General features: G+C 41.7%; 2 protein-coding genes, 1 long non-coding RNA gene and 1 pseudogene across 3 annotated transcripts; 2 read left to right on the top strand and 2 right to left on the bottom strand.

Annotated features, from left to right (window-relative positions):
* Positions 1 to 223: 223 nt before the first annotated feature.
* LOC134188688 (serine/threonine-protein kinase 38-like) lies at positions 224 to 3,527 on the top strand (annotated as a pseudogene).
* A 1,497-nt stretch (positions 3,528 to 5,024) lies between these two features.
* LOC134188830 (uncharacterized) lies at positions 5,025 to 8,576 on the bottom strand. Its single transcript, XM_062657033.1, has 10 exons — positions 8,457 to 8,576; positions 8,260 to 8,388; positions 8,108 to 8,206; positions 8,009 to 8,052; positions 7,723 to 7,759; positions 6,537 to 7,664; positions 6,403 to 6,479; positions 5,824 to 5,974; positions 5,587 to 5,766; positions 5,025 to 5,450 (listed from the first exon to the last, which is right to left on the bottom strand). The coding sequence occupies exons 1-10, from the start codon at positions 8,554 to 8,556 to the stop codon at positions 5,107 to 5,109; spliced, it is 2,289 nt and encodes a 762-aa protein (XP_062513017.1). The 5' UTR covers positions 8,557 to 8,576; the 3' UTR covers positions 5,025 to 5,106.
* A 5,812-nt stretch (positions 8,577 to 14,388) lies between these two features.
* Positions 14,389 to 15,715, bottom strand: LOC134188439 (uncharacterized). Its single transcript, XR_009971351.1, has 3 exons — positions 15,649 to 15,715; positions 15,116 to 15,155; positions 14,389 to 14,514 (listed from the first exon to the last, which is right to left on the bottom strand). It is a non-coding gene; the product is annotated as an uncharacterized LOC134188439 (long non-coding RNA).
* Positions 15,716 to 16,359: 644 nt separating this feature from the next.
* LOC134189079 (protein cycle-like) lies at positions 16,360 to 19,764 on the top strand. The gene is made up of 6 exons (XM_062657309.1): positions 16,360 to 16,377; positions 17,700 to 17,729; positions 17,783 to 17,940; positions 19,027 to 19,106; positions 19,319 to 19,411; positions 19,612 to 19,764. The coding sequence occupies exons 3-5, from the start codon at positions 17,823 to 17,825 to the stop codon at positions 19,361 to 19,363; spliced, it is 243 nt and encodes an 80-aa protein (XP_062513293.1). The 5' UTR covers positions 16,360 to 16,377; positions 17,700 to 17,729; positions 17,783 to 17,822; the 3' UTR covers positions 19,364 to 19,411; positions 19,612 to 19,764.
* Positions 19,765 to 20,404: the final 640 nt, after the last annotated feature.

Raw genomic sequence — 20,404 nt, 5'->3', positions numbered from 1 at the left:
CACAGCAGCACTATCACCAGCAACAGCAGCAGCTACAGCATCAGCCGAACCGTGCGACGAGTGACCGCCGGTCAGATGGTCATGGGCGGCAGCATCCAGTTTGGCAACCCGGCACAGGGACAGATGCCCAAACTGATCCACATGACAACGTACGGCTCACACACTCAACAAGTGGCTCCTCAGCTGTGGATTCAGTTGGCAAGATATTGGTAAATGTGTGGGCGCAGTTTTTAGAAAAGCGAATGCCGATGTTGTTAGGCTCAGCGTGAGACGGAGTTCTTGCATCTGAAGAGAACGTGGATAAGTGTAGATGACTTTGAAAGTATAAAAGTTATCGGGCGAGGAGCTTTTGGAGAGGTAATTTGCATATGTAACGTGCACTAGCAGTGTGTGTGTGTGTGTGTGTGTGTGTGTGTGTGTGTGTGTGTGTGTGTGTGTGTGTGTGTGTGTGTGTGCATGCGTGCATGTGTGTGACGCATTGTATGTGTGTGGTATCAGGTGACAGGATGACTTTGTTGATGAAGAAAGACACTTTGAGTGAGAAGGAAACACTTTTCTACATGGCAGAGTCTGTGTTGGCTATCAATTCTATTCATCGGTTGGGGTTCATGCTTAGAGACATTAAACCGGACAATCTCTTGCTGGACAGCAATGTAAGTATGGACACGCACACGCGCACGCGCACACGCGCACGCGCGCACGCGCACCCCCCCACACACACATCTTATGTGTAACTGCTTTCGTTCTCGTGTATTAGACTTACTCTACTGTTGGTACTCCTGACTACATTGCTCCTGAAGTCTTCGTACAGACAGGCTATACAAAGTCGTGTGACTGGTGGTCACTAGGAGTCATCATGTACGAGATGTTGATAGGTCAGTCTCTCAACCAAACAGCCAACCATCTGATCTCTCATCTCGTTGTGGCTTTGGTTTATAGGGTGGCCGCCGTTCTGCTCAGAGTCACCACAAGGTGTTGTGTTGTGTGTCACTTGACTGTCTGACTGTTGATCACTTGATGTTCTCTGTTTGTTTGTCTGTCTGTCGGTCTGTATGTGCGTCTGTCTGTCTGTGTGTTTGTCTGTCCGTCTGTATGTGCGTCTGTCTGTCTGTGTGTCTGTCTGTCCGTCTGTCTGTATGTTTGTCTGACTGTTTCTATCTGTAGAGACATACAAGAAGATTATAAAATGGAAAGAGAATTTGGTATTTCCTCCTGAGAATCCGATATCTGCCAAGGCTCGTGATCTCATACTGAAGTGAGCAGCTGTTATGCAAGTACTTTGGGTTTTCTTATGTCTCTCGTATAAATTCCATTTGTGTGTTTATCTTCTTGTTTGTTAATATTGTTTTCTTGTTAACAGAATGTGTACATCTCCTAATGTAAGAATCGGAAGGAATGATGTGACTGAGATACAATGTCAACCATTTTTTCATGATGTTGACTGGGAACACATTAGGTACATACACAGTAATTATTGTGGTGGATGGTGAACATAGTCAACAATGAAAGACAAAAGACAAACATACAGACAGGTGGGTGGGTGGGTGGGTGGGCAGGCATGCAAACAAGCAGCGGGGTAAATAAGTGGATGATATTGGCAAGTGTCTTTCTCATTTTCCAGAGACCGTCCAGCTGCCATTCCCATCACTGTGAAGTCAATTGATGATTCATTAAATTTTGATGAGTTTCCAGATCTTGAACTGAAAAACAAGGTGATTGAACATGCACAAACACACACACACACACACACACACACACACACACACACACACACACACACACACACACACACACACACACACACACACGTGCGTGCGCACACACACACAAATGTACAAGGAGCTGCCATTCGTTACGGTTACGCCCACAGCCAGATGGCTGGGTTCCTGTGCACTAAGTAGGAGCTATGGGCCATGATGAGCAATCTCCTGGAGCCTGGCCATGTGCTCGCAGGAGTACTGCCTGCGACACCAACTGTGGTGTGGGCACCTGAAGTCCCACGCAGACTCCAGTGAATGATGGACTTTGTCGCAGTCGGGAGTCCTTTGTCACCCCAGTCAGTGACCAGGTACTCATTTATACTCCTGAGTTGAGAGATGCCCAAAAAATTATGCCATACTCGCCATCACTGTGACTTGAACTTGCAACCTTGCAAGGTCCCGGATGTTTCCATTCTCCAAACACACTCTAACCAATTGAGCCACCACAACACACACACACACACACACGCACGCACGCACGCATGCACGCACACACACACACACACACACACACACACACACACACACACACACACACACACACACACACTGAATACTATTTGTGTTTTAGGGTCACATAAAGTTGGCTGACTTTGGTTTGTGTACAGGACTAAAGAAGGCACACAGAACGGAGTGCTATTGAGATCTGCCAGCTGAAAATTTTGGTCGGTAGTAATGACGTCATTTTGTTTACAATTACAGTCAATTGCATGTGAATATGAGTGGAGTGATAGTTGAAGGGAGGGAGGTGATGGTGTGGGTGTGTGGTTTCATTGAAATTGTTGTTGTTCAAGAGCAGACGGATTTGAAGAAGCGAGTGCAGAATTGGAAGAAGACGTTCCAGGTTGCACCTCCAGAGAAGTTCGACTTCTCGTCCCTTCAGAAAGTTCTAGAGATTCCAAACCGCCTCGTTATGCCAAGTTGTCTGAAGCGTTGCAGATGCACTCGGATTTGACTCTTTCGACGGCAATAGTGAAGGCTAAAGCCGTAAAAGGCAGCAGAGAGTTGTAAAAAAGGACCTTTGGAATCTGAGAAGCCAACAGAGATAGAAGCAGCCCAGGTATGTGCAAAGCGATTGCCAACAGGGCAACGAGAAAGCAAGCCGGCGCGTTTCCAAGCTCGTCAAGCGAGGATGAAGCAGTATTGCATGGGGCAGCCTGCGGTTGAAAAAAATTGTTATTGGGAACAAAAGAAGCGATCACTAGAGATGGAGGACCAGAAAAGGAGATTCGACAAACGACACGGTATACGTACCAAAGTGCTGAAACCTCTAGCCGAAGGCAGTACTGTTTGGGTGACAGACACTGAGGCAGACAAGAAGCAAGAAAGGTACTATAAGAAGAATCAACAGCATGCAAGGTCATATCTGGTACAAACTCCATCTACAACTGTTGGAGAAACAGGCGACACCTCTAGTGAACATTCCACCATCACAGCAGCAGGAGAAGCCTGAAAAGACACCCCACTTGGACTACTCAGCACATCAGGAAACATCTACTACCCAAGAGGACGGAGTCCAACAGAATTCGCCAACAGTGAGGACAAGGAGTGGAAGACGAGTAGTGACACCTAAACGTTTAGATTTATAGAAAGTAAAAAGTAGTGTTGCATGCTTTGAGAAGGGAGATGTAGGGTAAGACAGTTCTTGACTTGAGAAAGGGGGATGTATTAGAGGTTACTGGATTGTGTTGGCCACTCCTAGGGGAGGGACCATAGTTAAGTGTGTATGGTTGCTTTCTTGTGAATACAGACTGTCAGTTGTGTGCACGGGTAGTGTATACGCTCTCTAACCAACAACCCAATAGTACACACATAGTCTTGATGCATGCTAGTGGCAAATGTTGGCAAGCACGAGTGTTCCAACTGGACCACATGCATTCATCCAACCTGCAGGCGTGGAGACTAGATAGCACGTACATCTAGCAATTAACTTTCGGTTGCTTGAGCTAGAACTAGATACATCTAGACTACTACAGAGATGGATATTAGTGCGAACCATTGCGTGCATTTGCTTTCTAAAAACAACTCGCCAACGACGTTTTACGTGTATTCTATTGCCAGCAACACCTACAGACTCGGCTTCTACCGCCTGCACTAGAATTCTTCATGCACTTCTCACCTTAGGGCGTAGCTAGACTAAAAGTCTTGCATCTCTGTAGACCCTCGTCGACCGACTCGATGCGTTGGAAACGCAAAAGTGCACAATCACCAACCGGATTGCATCACGCCGTTATCTACTGCCTTTCACTCCTACTTCCAACCACCAATAGGTCTTCGTCATCAACCCTCCACCTCCTACGATTTTGCGCTGTTTGTCTAGACGCAAACCGATAGCTAGGTATGTAGATATGCTTCTAGTTTACTTTGCGGGTATCGCTAGTAAGCTGCATGGTAGATTTGCTAGCCTCGCAAGATACTAAGGCTTTTCTTCTGCGCTTTTCTGTGTTGCATCATTGTTTTGCAGCACGTGAGGTGCTCCACAGAGGATAGCGGGAGGAGGAGATAAAGACACTGCACGTGCATGTGTCTGCTAGAGGTGTTCCGTACAGATGGTATCGCTACACTGCACCATGCACACACGATCAACAAGCTAGGATACCCACGATAATCCTTCAGACAGGACTCTCGCGTGTCCGCATACTAGCTAGTTAACTTAGACTGGAAGGAGTAATGAGTGTGTTTTTCGTTCTTCTTGAGGAAGTGGATGTGGTAAGCTCCATGTAAGCTAAAAATTTAGTATTGGCTTGCTTTAGAATATATTTAGTATACTTACAACACGCACGCACGCACGCACGCACGCACGCACACACACACACACACACACCAAGAGCTGGATGGAGAGCCATATAGGACCACGCCCCTTTCTGTTGTGTGACCCTATGAGAAGCCTCGCTACGCTGGGCAATTACTCATGTCATAAGATTCTGCTATTCTAGAATTTCAATCTATGAGATATCACAGAGTAAGATAATCTAGTCATCACTACTTTATTGATATCAACTGTATACCTCAGTGTCTGGGCATCCGATTATCATTGCTCTTCGATTGCCATTTTGTGATGAATAGAAAGGAGCCAATTTGTGCAGTCAACATCATAGAGATAGATCTGCTTTAACACTATGAGTACTTGAGCATGAGTTACTGTTAGGGTCTGAGACAACGACTACCACACACACATACAACACATTCATTGTACTGACAATGTACAAGGCAAGTGAAGAGAAGGACACGTGGTATGGCATAGAACAAGTAGCAGAACGTGTGTATATAAAATAAGATAATTGGAGTTCATGATAACGTGAATAATATACAAAACGTTACAGAAATAAAGTTTGTACAAATGCAGTCATTTTGATGGACAAACATGATCCACCAAGTCGCAGCCAAAAATACGTTCTGCCTGCAATCGGCGATTGATATCACACATTGCTGTGATAATTGAGCGCCGAGTGGCTTTGACGCCATATTTCTTGGTCCACATGTCCAATGCCTTTTTAGTCTGTGCAAATAAATTATTATGGTAATTACCTTTTATTATATCTATTCTGTCCATAGTGAAGAAGGTCGGTGATAGATGGGATACAAATTCCTGCCAACAGGCAGTCACTTTACCAGTCACATACAACATCTCTTTGTCTGTGCATTTGCTCTTTGCACTTGACTCTAGTCTCTTTTGTTGCTCTGTTTCCACTACAGTAAAAAAATTAGAGTAAACCACAATGTTACAAAGTAGAAAGTGGAAACAATAATACAACAATGAAAGTGACCGTGTTTTATAGCTACAACCAAGTGAATGGTAAAGCAATTTTAGTGCAAATTTTTTCACCTTTGCTTGTCCCTTGGTCTACTGCTTCCGATAGTATGCTGCTGCCATCTTCATGATCATTGACAATATGAGGTAACATCTCTGCAGACGGGTCAATGAAAACGTGTACAAAATATCCGAGACGAGTTTGTCCATCTGAAGAAAATATGTGTATCTCCACTCGATCAGCATGTGGCCAAGCTACATACAACAATCAAGGTAAACACATGACTATCATGTCAAACGTATGTAACTTACCAGGAGTAACAGTTTCTATTGTACGACTATCCAGCCTTTCTCCTGGAACTTCTTCAACTGTCTGACCTGTAGTATCTATGTACCGGAAAGTGCATCCTGTGTAAGGAACTTCACTTCCAACAGGAAGACGAACTAGCAATGAGCTTTTCTCCTGACACAAAGATACAACAGAAATGTTAATAGAGAAAATGACTAACAGACAACATAAACAGATAAGAACTCATGAGTCTCATACAATCTCTTGTATGATAGTATTGCTCTCATGTAATAACAGTAAAGTATGTCAATGGTAATGTCTGAAGTGATGATTTCAACATGATATGATATGATATATATATATATATATATATATATATATATATATATATATATATATATATATATATATATATATATAGGTAACATACAGCTTACAATTGTCTGAGTCTTTCCCTGGGATAATTACTATGCCATTAAATGTGTGCTGGGATAACCGTGCACCTATACACCTATGGTGCTCAGTCTCCGACTCACTGCTACTGCTACTGCTCTTGCTGTGCATGCGAATGCTGAGGCTTAACTACAACAAAACCTTCTTACTTGAACTTTGGTATAGATGGGACTGACATCACATTGACTGACAGCGTGTACATCAGCAGGTTGTTGTTTTATTGATCCTATACACATGCACTATTGTGTAACAAACTTAACTGATCCAAATGTAAATAACAAACTTTGTGATGAAGTTCTATCCCTTGCTGCTGTTGATGAAGATGTGGAGCCAGAAGAATGTAGACCCTCTTCACTACAGAAGTAGAATGCTTCCTGTTCCTCATCTGGAAGAGAAGGAGAGTGAGAAGGTAAACTGGACTTTGATGAATCAGCTGATTTGGACAGTTTGTGAACTGCTGTCAGTGTGAGACTGAAATCCATTTCGCCTCGTTTGACGTACTCAACATAAACAGGGACAACTAAACTATCAGGACGAGGGCCGTTGATTTCAACCTCAAAAGTAAAGCAATGATCACGATCAAATGGTTGATCCCACAAATATTTGGTTGGATACTGAACTTTCGCATCACCTCGACACAATGACCATTCTGAACCAAGTTGAGGCTTCATAACTACGTCACCTTCATAGTAAATATTAAATTCTGTCACTGGACAGAGCTGGATAGCAGGCAATGATACATGTCCTTGATGGTCACGAATTATTTTCTGACCAATTTCTTCATATGAATTGAAAAGATGCAATGACAATGACCATTTGCAAGAAGAAAGACTTCGACCAAGAACTACACATCCCATCTTCCTTCTGAATACAATGGTTGGGCTCTTAATAAAACTAACAAGCCACACCCACCAACTAAAACTGGTCACCTCTACTGACCAGCTGTTGGGATCAAATGGAATGTGTGACTGCACTTCCTGAGTATCAGGAGAATACACTACCACATCACGCCATTTCCACTTCGTCTCATCGAGTCTTGATTCACATCTCATCAGAGTGAACGACCCGCCTGCTGAAGTCACATCAGCTATGGTGTTGATACACACTTTGATTGGCTTGCTGAATGACACGTCATGGGGACCAAGAAAAATAACTGGACTGACCACTTGGTAGCCACTAGCAGAGACAAGAGGCATATACTTATCATGCATGAATGAATGAATGGAGAATTGTGTTGGTGATTGAACGGCACCCGCTGGAACAGTAATGCTCACACTGCCAGCACTCAGCTCTCCTCCCTCACTGCCCATCGTCTCATGGAATGACAAGCCATCACTGCTACCAACGTGCAACACTTCCAATGTACCACCCACCCACAATGGGTGGCACAGATCAGAAATGTCAAGATTTTCTAGTAAACACACAACATGGGATGAGTTGCTCAATGGATTGTATGCAGCATGTCATACCCATTGTGGGTGCAGATTGATCGGGATGATCGTCACCCTACACAGAAGAGAGAGATCAGAGTAGAATACAGAAATTACACTCAATCAACCAACCAAATATCCCAACCAACTGATTAAATAACAGAAAAACAAAAACCACAACACACATTCAAAAGCCAGGAAAGAGAAACAAACAAATCAGTGCAAGTAAAGCAACAAACAGACTGACTGGTCGACACAAGCAACAACCAAACAAACACACAAGCAAACAGATGATGACTGTTGTAAGTCTACTATCATTCTCTACCTGATCCTCAATCCATGACTTTCTCTCAAGTCTATTTCCTCTCTCTAACACATACAAGTAGTTCAATACAATCTTTACAAAGCCAATGATTGTCCTCACCATCTGCCTGTTCCACTTCTTCTGTTTTCCCTTCACCAATAATTGTCTCGCCAGATTGTGGCCGTTGGAATGGGCTCAGTCTCCTTAGTAGACGCATTACTGCAGAACAAACTCAATAATCACAACATTAACCTTCCACTCAAATATCAGACCTCTTAATCTCTGACTGCTGTTGCTCGGTTGCTGGTTAATATTGATGATTCGAAGAGCAGTATATAGAGCAGGCTGGGCACGTTTGTAGTCAGCAATATTTAGCAAACATTCTGACCATAAAATCAATGCTGAAAACAGAAAACAGAAAACAGCAACTGTGAGAGATGCAGGTAAAGAGAAATGAGGAAATTCTGACTGGAGATTTTGTCAGGGTGATTTTGATAGAGACCAACTTCTTCAATGTCGACAGCTTCAGAGAGAAGTTTCTCTGCTTCTTTGTTGTTCCCTTTTTTCATCAGACATTGTCCCAACCGTTTCAATGCTGTACAAATCAAGACACATTGATACACACACATGCTGATTTGACATTATAGAACATTTAGACATACAAATTGCTGTTTTAGGATGTTTCTCACGGAGTGAATGTCTGCATATGTCCAGACATTCTCTCAAGTATTGTTCGCTCTCATCCAAGTTTCCTACTCCCATTAAATACCCTCCCAGTTGACCAACAGCTGAGAACAACAACAACTCGTAACCAACACATGACAATTATGACTGATTTATACTGCAGTATCAACATGTGCAAATGATAATCAGCATGTCAAGCTCACAATTCACATAAAGTTGATGTCAAAAGAAAGACAAGAAACTAACCTGTAGCCACATGAGGATGTTCATGACGGAGACTTGATTTATACATCCTGACACAGTCGGTCATCAGCTTGATTGATTCACTTACTTTATCTTGTTGGTGCAGACAGTTAGCAAGTGAGTACTGAGCTGAAAAAGATAAACAATGATGATATTATAGACAACACATTGAATCAACGTGAGGTGAGTAGAGTTGTTTCAGTAAGAAGAGTGAGAGGTTGGTTAGTTTACATAGTAAACTTAGGTTAACATCAGGAGTAGAAGATTACCGAGGTTAGCCGAACCTTTATAATGTTAAAGGGCAGAGTTCTGCCCACGGTGGTCAGGGGTGGTCGGGTCCGACCATCACCTCCCAGACGCCGACCACCTTGACACAGATGCCGACCATCATGTATAATTTGATCTATTTCAGATTTTCTTAACAAATAATTACAACGATTATGTCATGTGATGTATGTGGTGCATTTCGCGAGGCAGTCCACATCTACGTAAATCCTCTTCAAGTCGATCGTTTCATTTCCAACTTCTGTCTGGACGTCGTGTCGACGGTCGTCACACCTTGAACCCAGTCCTTCCTTCCCGTATGTTCGAAATATTAATTAATATTACCCGTATGTTCACTGCAAAGTTCCGGTATGTCTATCCTGCGATACTTTTGAACTCAGATCGGTCCTCCGAACAAGAAGAGAAAGAAAAAGATTGTTGACGAGTTGGAAGACTGTAGTGATAGCGACATCTCACCAGGTGTCGAGTCAATCGACGACGTGGCAGATTCTCATTAAGAAAGTAGTTTCTGCAGTGGCACTTCGAAATCAAATACTTCTGCGCTACTATGAATAGAAATCGAAGGCCCAGCAGACGTTCATGGTTCCCCGTTGGAAAAGCGGTTAAAATGTGGTCGAAAAAGAAAAACCGGCGGATTTCATTGTTGTAACTAAACTGTGTGATGCTGTGTCTGTATGTCTTGTGTCTGAGTCAGCCTCAGCAGGGTCAAGTACAGTAAAACTCTAATTAGTAATTTAATTATAGACTCAGACACTGACTCGTGTACTGTACCACGTGTGACCACGCCCCCTTTAAGTCCTCAAACTAAGACCACTATCCACTTTTTTCTGGGCAGAACCCTGAAAGGGCTACTGCAGTGCGAAAACCAAAAATTATTTTTGAGCTAAATTAATTAAAAGATGTACATGTGTGTACTTTAGAAAAAATAAATTAGATTTTTAGCACGCGTTTTGAGAGAATGAGAGCAGTCCAAAGCTACTTCTGCAATACTATTTCCAGAATGAGGCGTGCTAACACACTGACTTCAGTGGAGGCAGAGTAGTGCTATCATACCTACTAATTAATATGGCGAATGGTTCAAAAACAGCACGCTGGAGCGATCTTGCTACCCATAGGGATTCGGAAAGCGATTCAGAGGATTCATCGTTGAGCAAAGTGCTGGAACACGCAGAAGAGCAATCTCTCAGTCCGTCGACATCCTCATCTAAATGCAGCAGAAGACTTTGGATCTGTGGAACCGTATATGTTTGAGCCACTAGCTGACAGTTCATCTACTGATCAATTGCCCTCATCTGCTGATGTTGACGAACACAGTGAACGGCTGTCTGACATGTCGTGGTAAGTCCTAGTGTGCAGGAGCAGAAGTTGCCAACAGCTGTACATGGGATGTCTGTAGGTGTGATTGCGGTTACTGCAAAATTATGATTACTGTACTGTGCAAGTGAGTGTGTGTATTGCAATGAAATTGCAAAACAGTGTGTTCTTCGAATTGACAGCTGCAAACTCCATTGTGCTCTGTTGAACCTTCCCAGTCGTCTCTTGTTCGTCAAACTTGTTTTACTCAACTTTTACAAAGCTGTGGATTTTGGAAACCGAAATACACTAAATTCAGACTGACCAGAATTGTTGCAGCCTGCTGAAACACAATGCCGCACCATACACGAGTATCACAACAATGGATAGGGTGCCTACAGTGACGTCAACATGCTAATCCACCCCATTCCAGAAATGGAAAAACGGAAGTAACTTTTAACTGCTCTCATTCTCTCAGTACATTCACAAAATATCTAATTCTATTTTTTCTAAAGTACTCATATGTAGATCCTTTCATTTAGCTCAAAAAATAATTTTTGATTTTTGCACTGCAGTAGCCCCTTAAAAGTACACTCTGTCGTTTAGCGCTACTCCCCCGCAAACTTGATTGCATGGTCTACACAATCAAGTTGGAAGGTTGGGCTGAACTACAGGCAAAGCTGGATATCAGAGCGTAGTCACCATTACAAATAAGGAAAACTTACAGGAGCAACTTTGCAATCCAGTTGTTGAAGAAGAGTTCGGGTCGCGCACAAACCAACTCGTCACCTTTCCTCAGGTCGAAGGCACTAAATAGGTTACGTTTTGCACAAAACCAGGTTTGAACATGTGAGCACTACATATCAGCGTAAAAACAGAGAGCATAAGATGATCACGTGGTAAGCAATAATTAGATCACGTGATAAGTGCAAGCACACAAATGCAGTGCAGTTGGTCCCTTCAGCCTTGCATGCGCATCCATGCCCATTTCATAACCCACGAACACATTTTCTCAACGTCTCGCGAGGGTCTTCTAGCATTTTGATGTTAGCGAGGCTCCTAGTGTTTGCGCTTTGACAGAATGTTTCTCACGTGACCATCGCATGCGCTCTGTTTTCAGGCTATTTGCTGCTAATATCTAGTGCTCTCGTATCCAGCTTTGCTTGTAGTTCAGACCAACCTTCTATCTTGATTGCGTAGCTATGCAATCAAGTTTGCGTGGGTGTAGCGCTAAACGACAGAGTGTACCTTTAATAATAGCTAGCAGTTGAACTATGTATTAATGCAGATGACTGTGAGAACGTTGCATTGTTCGGTTAGCATTGTCTAGCTGGTAGCTTTCTGATATCCCTCACTCCCGCCCATGTTTTAGGAAGGTTATATGAAATATATATCAGGTAGTGTGCCAGTGGAGGGGCCTTGTTTAGGCCAGTCTTGGCCCAACATTACGAGTGTACCACCACTAAGGTTGCAACGTCAATGCGACTAACATCTTCGACGCAAGCCAGTTGTCTCATGTACATCATTAAACAGAATGGGTTCTGTGATCGTGTGTTGAGTCTCCAACGTCAACTCCACTGACCTCTTGGGCTTGAGTACATGGTGGTTCTAATGGGCATTGACCCTCCAACGTCACCCTGAGTGACCTCTTCGGTTCACACCACTTGTTGGAGCTCAGCGTGTGAGCTGACCACTCTGGTTAACCCATTGCTCATAAATACCTCACAACTTGGCACGTTGCCCCATTGAAGCCCACACTGTCTCGTGTCTACACGGCATCGCAACTAGCAGGCATGTTGCTTACAACACAGTAGTGTATTACGAGTGATGTTAACTTACAATTGTATCAGAGAATGAACACATACCATGTGCAACATCACGATGATCTTTTGTGTGAGCAGATTTCATGATCTCAAGTGAATGTCTCAATAATCTTTCTGCTTCAGACAGTTTCTTTTGTTCCATAAAACATTCACCAAGCAGCCTCATAGCTAAAATAAGAATAAAGGTGAGAATTAAGACACAACAACTTTTCTTGCTAATTGAGTTGCAAGACAACAATCAATGTCTAATATATTTCAATGCAGTAGTGAGAGATGAGTTCTTTCTCACACAACATGCAAACAACGTTTCAGTCTGTCCATCATAACTGATTAAACGAGACCTTTCTACAGCACATACCCTGCACACTGACATTGTTGTGTAGCTGTAGAAATGTGCACAGTGTAAGCATGCGCAATAACACAAACAGATAGACAGACAACCAATCACTCTACCAGCTAGCAAATGCACACGATGTAACAAGTAATACACAAACCTTGACCTCTAATGCATTAAACATCCCTTTTGTCTCTTACTTACACATTATCATTATGTCAGTATTCTTGTAGCCCATCATGCACCACTTGAACACAATTTTGCCTTTCACTTTACATGTGCTTTGTCTGACACACTGACACAGACCAGACGAATAGAAAATACAGAGAAATCATGGTCAACAAAGACAGATAGCAAAACTAAAAACTGAACAGATCAACATACAATACACACTCAAGTACATTCATGCAATAATACACAAACTCTCACACATACACAAGCAGGGAGAGACACAAGAGAAAGACAGACAGACTGGTGGTAAGAGAAACATCATATACTCTTGTCAAATAAGTTGAAAATCTTTCAAAAACAACAATTACTCACACACAACACTTACTGTTGGCCACCAAACTATCATTAGCTGGAAGGTGTTTCTGTCGTATTAACAAGCACTCCTCCAGTAATGATGTGGCATCAACATACTTGGATTGACGAAAGTAACATTGCCCCAGAGAAGACAAGGCTGTAAGTACAAACAAACAAAAGTCAGTCACACAGTAAATATACCATATACATACAAGTACACACTCCATCATATGTGACATACACCAACACATACTAGACAGTGACTTTCACTGACTCTCGGCTTCCCCTTTCAAGACATTCACCCCACATTCATTTGTCATGTTGGTGACACCAAACTCAGCAAGTGCCTAACCGAGAGTTTTGTTGACGTGTTCTTACCGAGAGAAAATGGACCATAGGTCTACGTTTGGTGTGAATTGCAAACATCATGTAAACATTGCATATATAGGAAGCCTTTGCTCAATATCTGCATGTTTTTCACCACACATACTTACACTACTATTTTCTATGTAACAATCTACCCACATGAAGAACCGGCTGTTCAGCTAGTTACTGTGCAAACAAATGCAACTGACTAAATATGCATTCATCTCTTTAAAAACGTCAGTTGATCACAAACTTTCAGATGTCGAGAGCAACTAAGAGTCACTTGGTCAGCAAATGCATTTTCAAAACTAATGATGATTGGCAACTAAGTGAAGTTAGTTGTTACCAGCAGACAGACAGATGGAGCTAGGAATGGATGAACAAACAAACAGGCAGCCAGACAAACAGCCAAGCTAACTATGTATGTGCAATTGGAACGATCTCACATGATGTCATTTCCACGTATGATCCTTGCCATCATTATCTAGTTATCATACATGATAAAGGTTCATCTAAACTTCACTGCATCATTTAATCACTTTGAGTGATGTAGACTAGACTGTATGTATCATGCAGTCCAATTCACTATTAACTGGATTTTAGTCTAAAATCATAAACATAAAACAAACATTACAATACAACTCACTGGCAGCTAGTGAGAGATTGTATGTCTCAGGATGTTTTCTCTCAACTGATAAAACATTTTCTAGAATTGCTTGTGCTTTCACATATTCTCCATTAACAATGTATGTGTGCCCCAGTTTACGAAGAACTGAAGAGCAGAACAAAACCACAAACCCTGACTTTAGAATTTCTGCAATATTTTCAATCAAAACAACATTCCTCACCTGCCAGTCTCAGTCCATCTGTTACTTCCAAATGTTGTTCTGCCATTTCTCTAGCTTTTTCATTCATTCTAATTGCCTCTCCAAACTGTCCCTCTTCTACAAGCTTCCATACTTTATCCTTTAGATCTATCAATACAATCATTGTTACACTCAAACACATTCTATTTCTTAGCAACATGCAATATGTCAGCACACACACACACACAAACACACACACACACACACACACACACACACACACACACACACACAATGGACAAATAGATGTGCCCTTCGAAAAGTCCAGAAGATAGCACCCTTGCCTATTTCTAGGTAGGGACCCCAGCGCTACTCGGAGTTTTAGGCCGCATTGACGACCCCATGATGCGTGGCCACGGGACTGGACCGCAAGTCCACACGTACCCGTATATACTGCCTGGTCTAGTCCACCCCCAGTCAAAGACCAGGTACTCATTTATACTCCTGAGTCGAGAGAGGCAATTGTGCGTGAATTTCTTGCCCAAGGAAATTACGTTTGTACTCGTCGGCGAATCTATGACCTCAACATCCAGGATGTTTCCATTCTCCAAATGCAACTCTCTAACCAACTGAGCTACAGACGCCACACACACACACACAAACACACACACACACACACACACACACACACACACACACACACACACACACACAACTCATTTCTCAACATTAACTAAAACATGATCATTTCCCATATTGCAATGCTTACCTCTGATCTCTTTCTTGATATCCATCTGTTAACAAAAAGTCTAGATGAAAACATAGAGTTGACAAAGTCTATAGACAAACAATGCTAACCTTCCAGCAATAATCTCACATTAATTAATTAAAACTCGTAATTAAAACATTTCACGGGATACGTCACCTCAAAACTAGCGCAATACTTACAAAATTCCCGTATATGAATGTCTGACTGAATAGAGCCTTTTGTTTACTATTTCCTGCCGCCATTTCTAAGTCACGTGAGTAGAAGGCGCCAACTCACCTTGCAATTGTTCACTGCGCGCGTTCAATGCGAGAACAGAACACGAATCGAACGCAACACAAACGCTAGAACTACAAATACGCTGCGCAAACTGATCTCAATCAAAAGTAACCGTCGAGACGTCTCAACATTCAAACAAACGTGAGATTGAGTAGCAACGAAGGCGTCGCCTACACCGAAAAGGAGCAATTTCATCTATTCGTCGCTCACTCTACCTCCTTCCTACTATTAACTTTGTTACAATGACGTACACATACTTGTAGCGCAAGAATCTTCAAAGATGCAGCACAGCAACAAAATGTGGCCAGTCACGTGCAAAAGGACAAACCTGCATGCCCGGATATATATATACATATCCGGGCTTTAGTTGCGCGAGACATCAGTATTCCGAGGCGAAAAGTTTTTCTGTTGCTTTTTAATTCTCACTACCTAATCACCATAGTTACTATTGCCGTAGTTACCAAGCAGTTGCATTTTAAAGAATACCGAATGAAGTACATAACAATCGTTTGCATTGGTGTCACATCCGGGCAACTTAATTTCCTACTTCAACACAAATCGTAGTTTGTGTGAAGAAAAATGAGCTCTAGCGATGTAACAGGCGAGAGATCATTAGGAGGAGGCAGACACAAACGAAAGAGCTCTGAAACGTCGATGGTCGAGTGAGAAAACAAAGAGAATGTCTTTTTCTCATGAATGTTGAATGAAAATGGCGTCTTGTCGACAGGCCAGACGACGCAGAGGACTCGGAAGGACGAGATCCGTGAGTACACGCGTTTGTATGTCGCTCAGAACGATGATAAACGACTGACTGAGTGAGAGTGTTTGGCCATTCCCACCCACCCCAGCACGGGGTTTTGTGTCTTTGTGACTTTTTCCGTTGCCTGATTGAATTGGGTGATGTGTGACAATCAGTAGGAAGTGTTGGCACGCGGTTGTTGAGGATGATCCGTTTGGTAGGACACAGACGGAAGGAATCCAAAGAAGTGTGTTGAACCCATCAGAAAAAAGGAAATTGCAACAATGTAGCAACAGAATAAACTTAAACATTAAGATATGAATATTGTACATATGGATATGCATTAAGAAATGGAATATGAGTTACAGATAGTGATGAGGCAGGATGTAAGGTCGGGCAGTGTGACATGCAGCAGCGAAGTCATCATCATTAACAATGGAAGATGGACACTCGTGTAGACAGACAGATGAGCAACGGATTGACAGACAGAAGGACACAGACTAGACAGACAAGACAGACGGACAAATAGATGGATGGACAGACACATAGACAGACATGTAGACAGAGGTATGGACACACACATTGACAGACATATATCTAGAGAGACGGTGGATTTACATGTAGACTGGCAGATTGACACATGTGGACTGACTCACTGATAGCTAGACATGTAGACAGGCAGAACATAGAGACAGACAAAATGGGTGCACATGTAGACACACACACACACACACACACACACACACACACACACACACACACACACACACACACACACACACACACACACACACACACACACACACACACACACAGTTGGATGATGGACAGACATATAGACAGACAGATGGATAGACACACATGGAGACTGACAGATTGATGGAGACACACATAAACAGATGGATGATGGACACAAATCTAGACAGACAGATAGATGGACACACATTGGGACAGACAGATGGACACTCATATAGACAGACAGATGAACACACATGGGGACAGGCAGATGGACACACATATGGACAGGCAGATGGACACACATATAGACAGACAAATGGACAAAACACATAGACAGAGAGATGGACAATCATATAGACAGACAGCTGGACACACATGTAGACAGACAGATGGACACACATGGGTACAGACAGGTGGACAAAACACATAGACAGACAGATGGACACACATATAGACAGACAGATGGACACTCATATAAACAGACATATGGACACACATATAGACAGACAGATAGACACACATGGAGACAGACAGATGGACACTCATATAGACAGACAGATGGACACACATATAGACAGACAGATGGACACACATGGACACAGACAGATGGACACTCATATAGACAGACAGATGGACACACATATAGACAGACAGATGGACACACATGGAGACAGACAGATGGACACACGTATAGACAGACAGATTGACACTCATATAGACAGACAGATAGACACGTGTAGGTATGTCTGAAACTTGGTTTGAACTAAATGCAAACATAACCTGAGATGCTGCATTACTACACTCATTTCTCTATTTCTTTTTCATGTATAGCTCGGATGGTGATGGAACAGAAAAGCAAAGGTTTGTGTTTATACTTAAACATTTTTACTTTATTATTGAATAAAAAGTTTTAGAGAGACTCACAATCAAATCGAGAAGCGAAGACGAGAGAAGATGAACACGTATATCAACGAGTTGTCGGCATTGGTTCCTGAGTGTGTGCAGACGAACAAGAGAATGGATAAACTGACAGTTTTGAAGTTGGCTGTTCGGCATCTGAGAGAGCTGAGAGGTTGAGGAGCTGAGTGCTGTGTTGTGTTGTGTGTTGCTTAGTTTGTGTGTGTGTGTGTGTGTGTGTGTGTGTGTGTGTGTGACTGTTTGGTTGTTTGTTTGTTTTTGTCTTTGTTTATTTGGTTGTGCTTTTTCTGTGTTTGTTTTTGTTTATTTAATTAATTAATTAAATTATATATTTGCTTGTTTGTATATTTGTTTGTCTTTTGATTGTCTGACTTGTCTGTCTGTTTGTTTGTTTGTTGTTTGTGGTTTTCTTTGTTTGTGTCTTTGTTTATCTAGTCACCCTGCAAGAAAAATTTTGTGCGGGAGAAAAATTGTGCTTTTTCTAGAAATATCACTACTTGTGCGGAATAAATTTGTGCGACAATAAGGCCAACCCATCTATTTTGTGCAAGAGGAAATCCAACTCCATTTAATTAGTGTGTAGAGAGATCGCAACAAAAGATTAACTTTGCAAGACAGCAACAATTCCAGCTTTACTGAAACCATTTCTTATCAGTAGACATGTTACGTGGGCTGACGTGACTGCAGTGTCTGGGTAGTGGTATGTCAGCGTTAGCCATAAGACTGGCAGGCGTTTTCATACCGATCATGCGCAAGGGAAAAATATTGTGGAATTTAGTTTGTGCGATGGCCTTGTGGTCACACAAAATCGCACAAATTTCTCCTGCACAAATTTCTTCTTTCAGAGTATACTTTCTTTGTGTTTGTTAATTAATTAATTAATTAATTTATTTATTAATTTAGTTATTAATTTATTTATTAATTAATTTATTTATTAATTAATTTATTAATTTATTTATTAATTTATTAATTTATTTATTTATTAATTTATTTAGTGATTTATTTATTTATTTAATAATATATTTATTTATTTATTTATTTATTAATATATTTATTAATTTATTTATTGATTGATTGATTTATTATTTATTATTTATTTATTAATGTATTTATTAATTTATTTATTAATTTATTAACTTATTTATTTATTTATTTATTTATTTATTTCTTTTGATTGTCTGTCTTTGTTTGTGTTTGTATTCTACAACATTATGGTGCTAACCTCTTGTGTTCTTTGTAGGTAATCCATTAGATGATGAGCAGCTACAAGTCAAGCCACAATTCTTGGCTGATGACGAGTTGAAGTATCTGATATTAGAGGTCAATAGATTTTTATTTTTAGATATTATTAGATGTGATTTTACTATGTTGCAACACACACACACACACACACACACACACACACACACACACACACACACACACACACACACACACACACACACACACACACACACACACACACACACACACACACACACACACACACATTACTATCTGTGGCTGATTAGTTTGTGTTTTGGTTGTTGTAGGTGGCAGAGGGGTTTCTGTTTGTTGTCGGGTGTGAGCACGGCTAGGTGATTTACGTGTCGGATTCTATTAGTCCAATTCTGCAGCAATCAGAGGTAATGTGTTGTGTATCTGGGGTGACTTGTTTGTCTGTTTGTTTATTCATTTATTTACTTGTTTGTCCATCAATCTGTTTGTCTCATTTCTCTCTCTATTTCTCCTCATTCCATCTGTTTCTCTTCATGTGTGTTTGTCCATCAATCAATACGTTTTCTCATCTTAATTCTCATCATTCGTCACATCTTGTCCCATTCAGCATGATTGGGGTGGCAAAGAAATCTACGAAGTCATCCATCCTCGTGACGTCGGAAGAGTGAAAGACCAACTGGTCGTCAACAACGTTTCCTCCACCTCAGAAGCAAGTGACTCCAAAAGTCAAAGAAACTTATACAATTAGAGTCTCACTCTGTTGCTGTAAATGTTTCTTTCTCTGTGTAGGTCAGTCACATTTGGCTAGCGGCAGTCGTCGTTCGTTTTTCTGTCGTATGAGATGTGGTGCGAGTGTGAGCAATCGGATCGAAGAGCAGGATTGTGATGTGGTATCAGCGTCTGCTGCCGAACAAGTTTACTATGTTGTTGTGCATGTGACTGGGTGAGTGTGTGTGTGTGTGTGTGTGTGAGTGTGTGATGTGTCTGTTTGTTTGTTTGTCTGTCTGTTTGTTTGTCAGTATGTTATATCATTGTATGTAAGTGTGTTTGTCCATTACCTTTCGTTTGTCCAGTTGTCTGTCTCTTACACCAACACATTTTTCCAGCCAGAAATTTTACTGTCTATTCCTCACAAACTCATCTATTTGTCCATCTACAAACCACAACCCGATTCTACATTAGATTGTAGAATTAGGTATGTAGAATGTACTAGGACATACATGCATATATACATACACACAACTCTATGGACTACACAAACGTCTGAATGTCTATCAAAAACACTAAAAACTGACGAAATTGTATCACCAATTGCAGGCGAGCGGACTGGTACATACGACACGCCAGCAGCACTTTCAACCACAGCAGCACTATCACCAGCAACAGCAGCAGCTACAGCA

Source organism: Corticium candelabrum, chromosome 13 (assembly GCF_963422355.1).
Source record: "Corticium candelabrum chromosome 13, ooCorCand1.1, whole genome shotgun sequence".
In the NCBI taxonomy this organism is placed as follows: Eukaryota; Metazoa; Porifera; class Homoscleromorpha; order Homosclerophorida; family Plakinidae; genus Corticium; species Corticium candelabrum.
This window is presented reverse-complemented; position numbering and strand designations above follow the sequence as displayed.

Excerpts from the sequence above, each read along its gene's own strand:
- LOC134189079 (XM_062657309.1), top strand. The coding sequence starts at position 17,823 with ATGAACACGTATATCAACGAGTTGTCGGCATTGGTTCCTGAGTGTGTG. Across the intron at positions 17,941-19,026 it reads GCATCTGAGAGAGCTGAGAG|GTAATCCATTAGATGATGAG; the intron begins GTTGAGGAGCTG and ends TGTTCTTTGTAG. Across the intron at positions 19,107-19,318 it reads TGAAGTATCTGATATTAGAG|GTGGCAGAGGGGTTTCTGTT; the intron begins GTCAATAGATTT and ends TGGTTGTTGTAG.
- LOC134188830 (XM_062657033.1), bottom strand. The coding sequence starts at position 8,556 with ATGAAAAAAGGGAACAACAAAGAAGCAGAGAAACTTCTCTCTGAAGCT. Across the intron at positions 7,665-7,722 it reads TCAATCTGCACCCACAATGG|AAAATCTTGACATTTCTGAT; the intron begins GTATGACATGCT and ends TGTGTTTACTAG. Across the intron at positions 5,767-5,823 it reads AATAGAAACTGTTACTCCTG|CTTGGCCACATGCTGATCGA; the intron begins GTAAGTTACATA and ends TGTTGTATGTAG.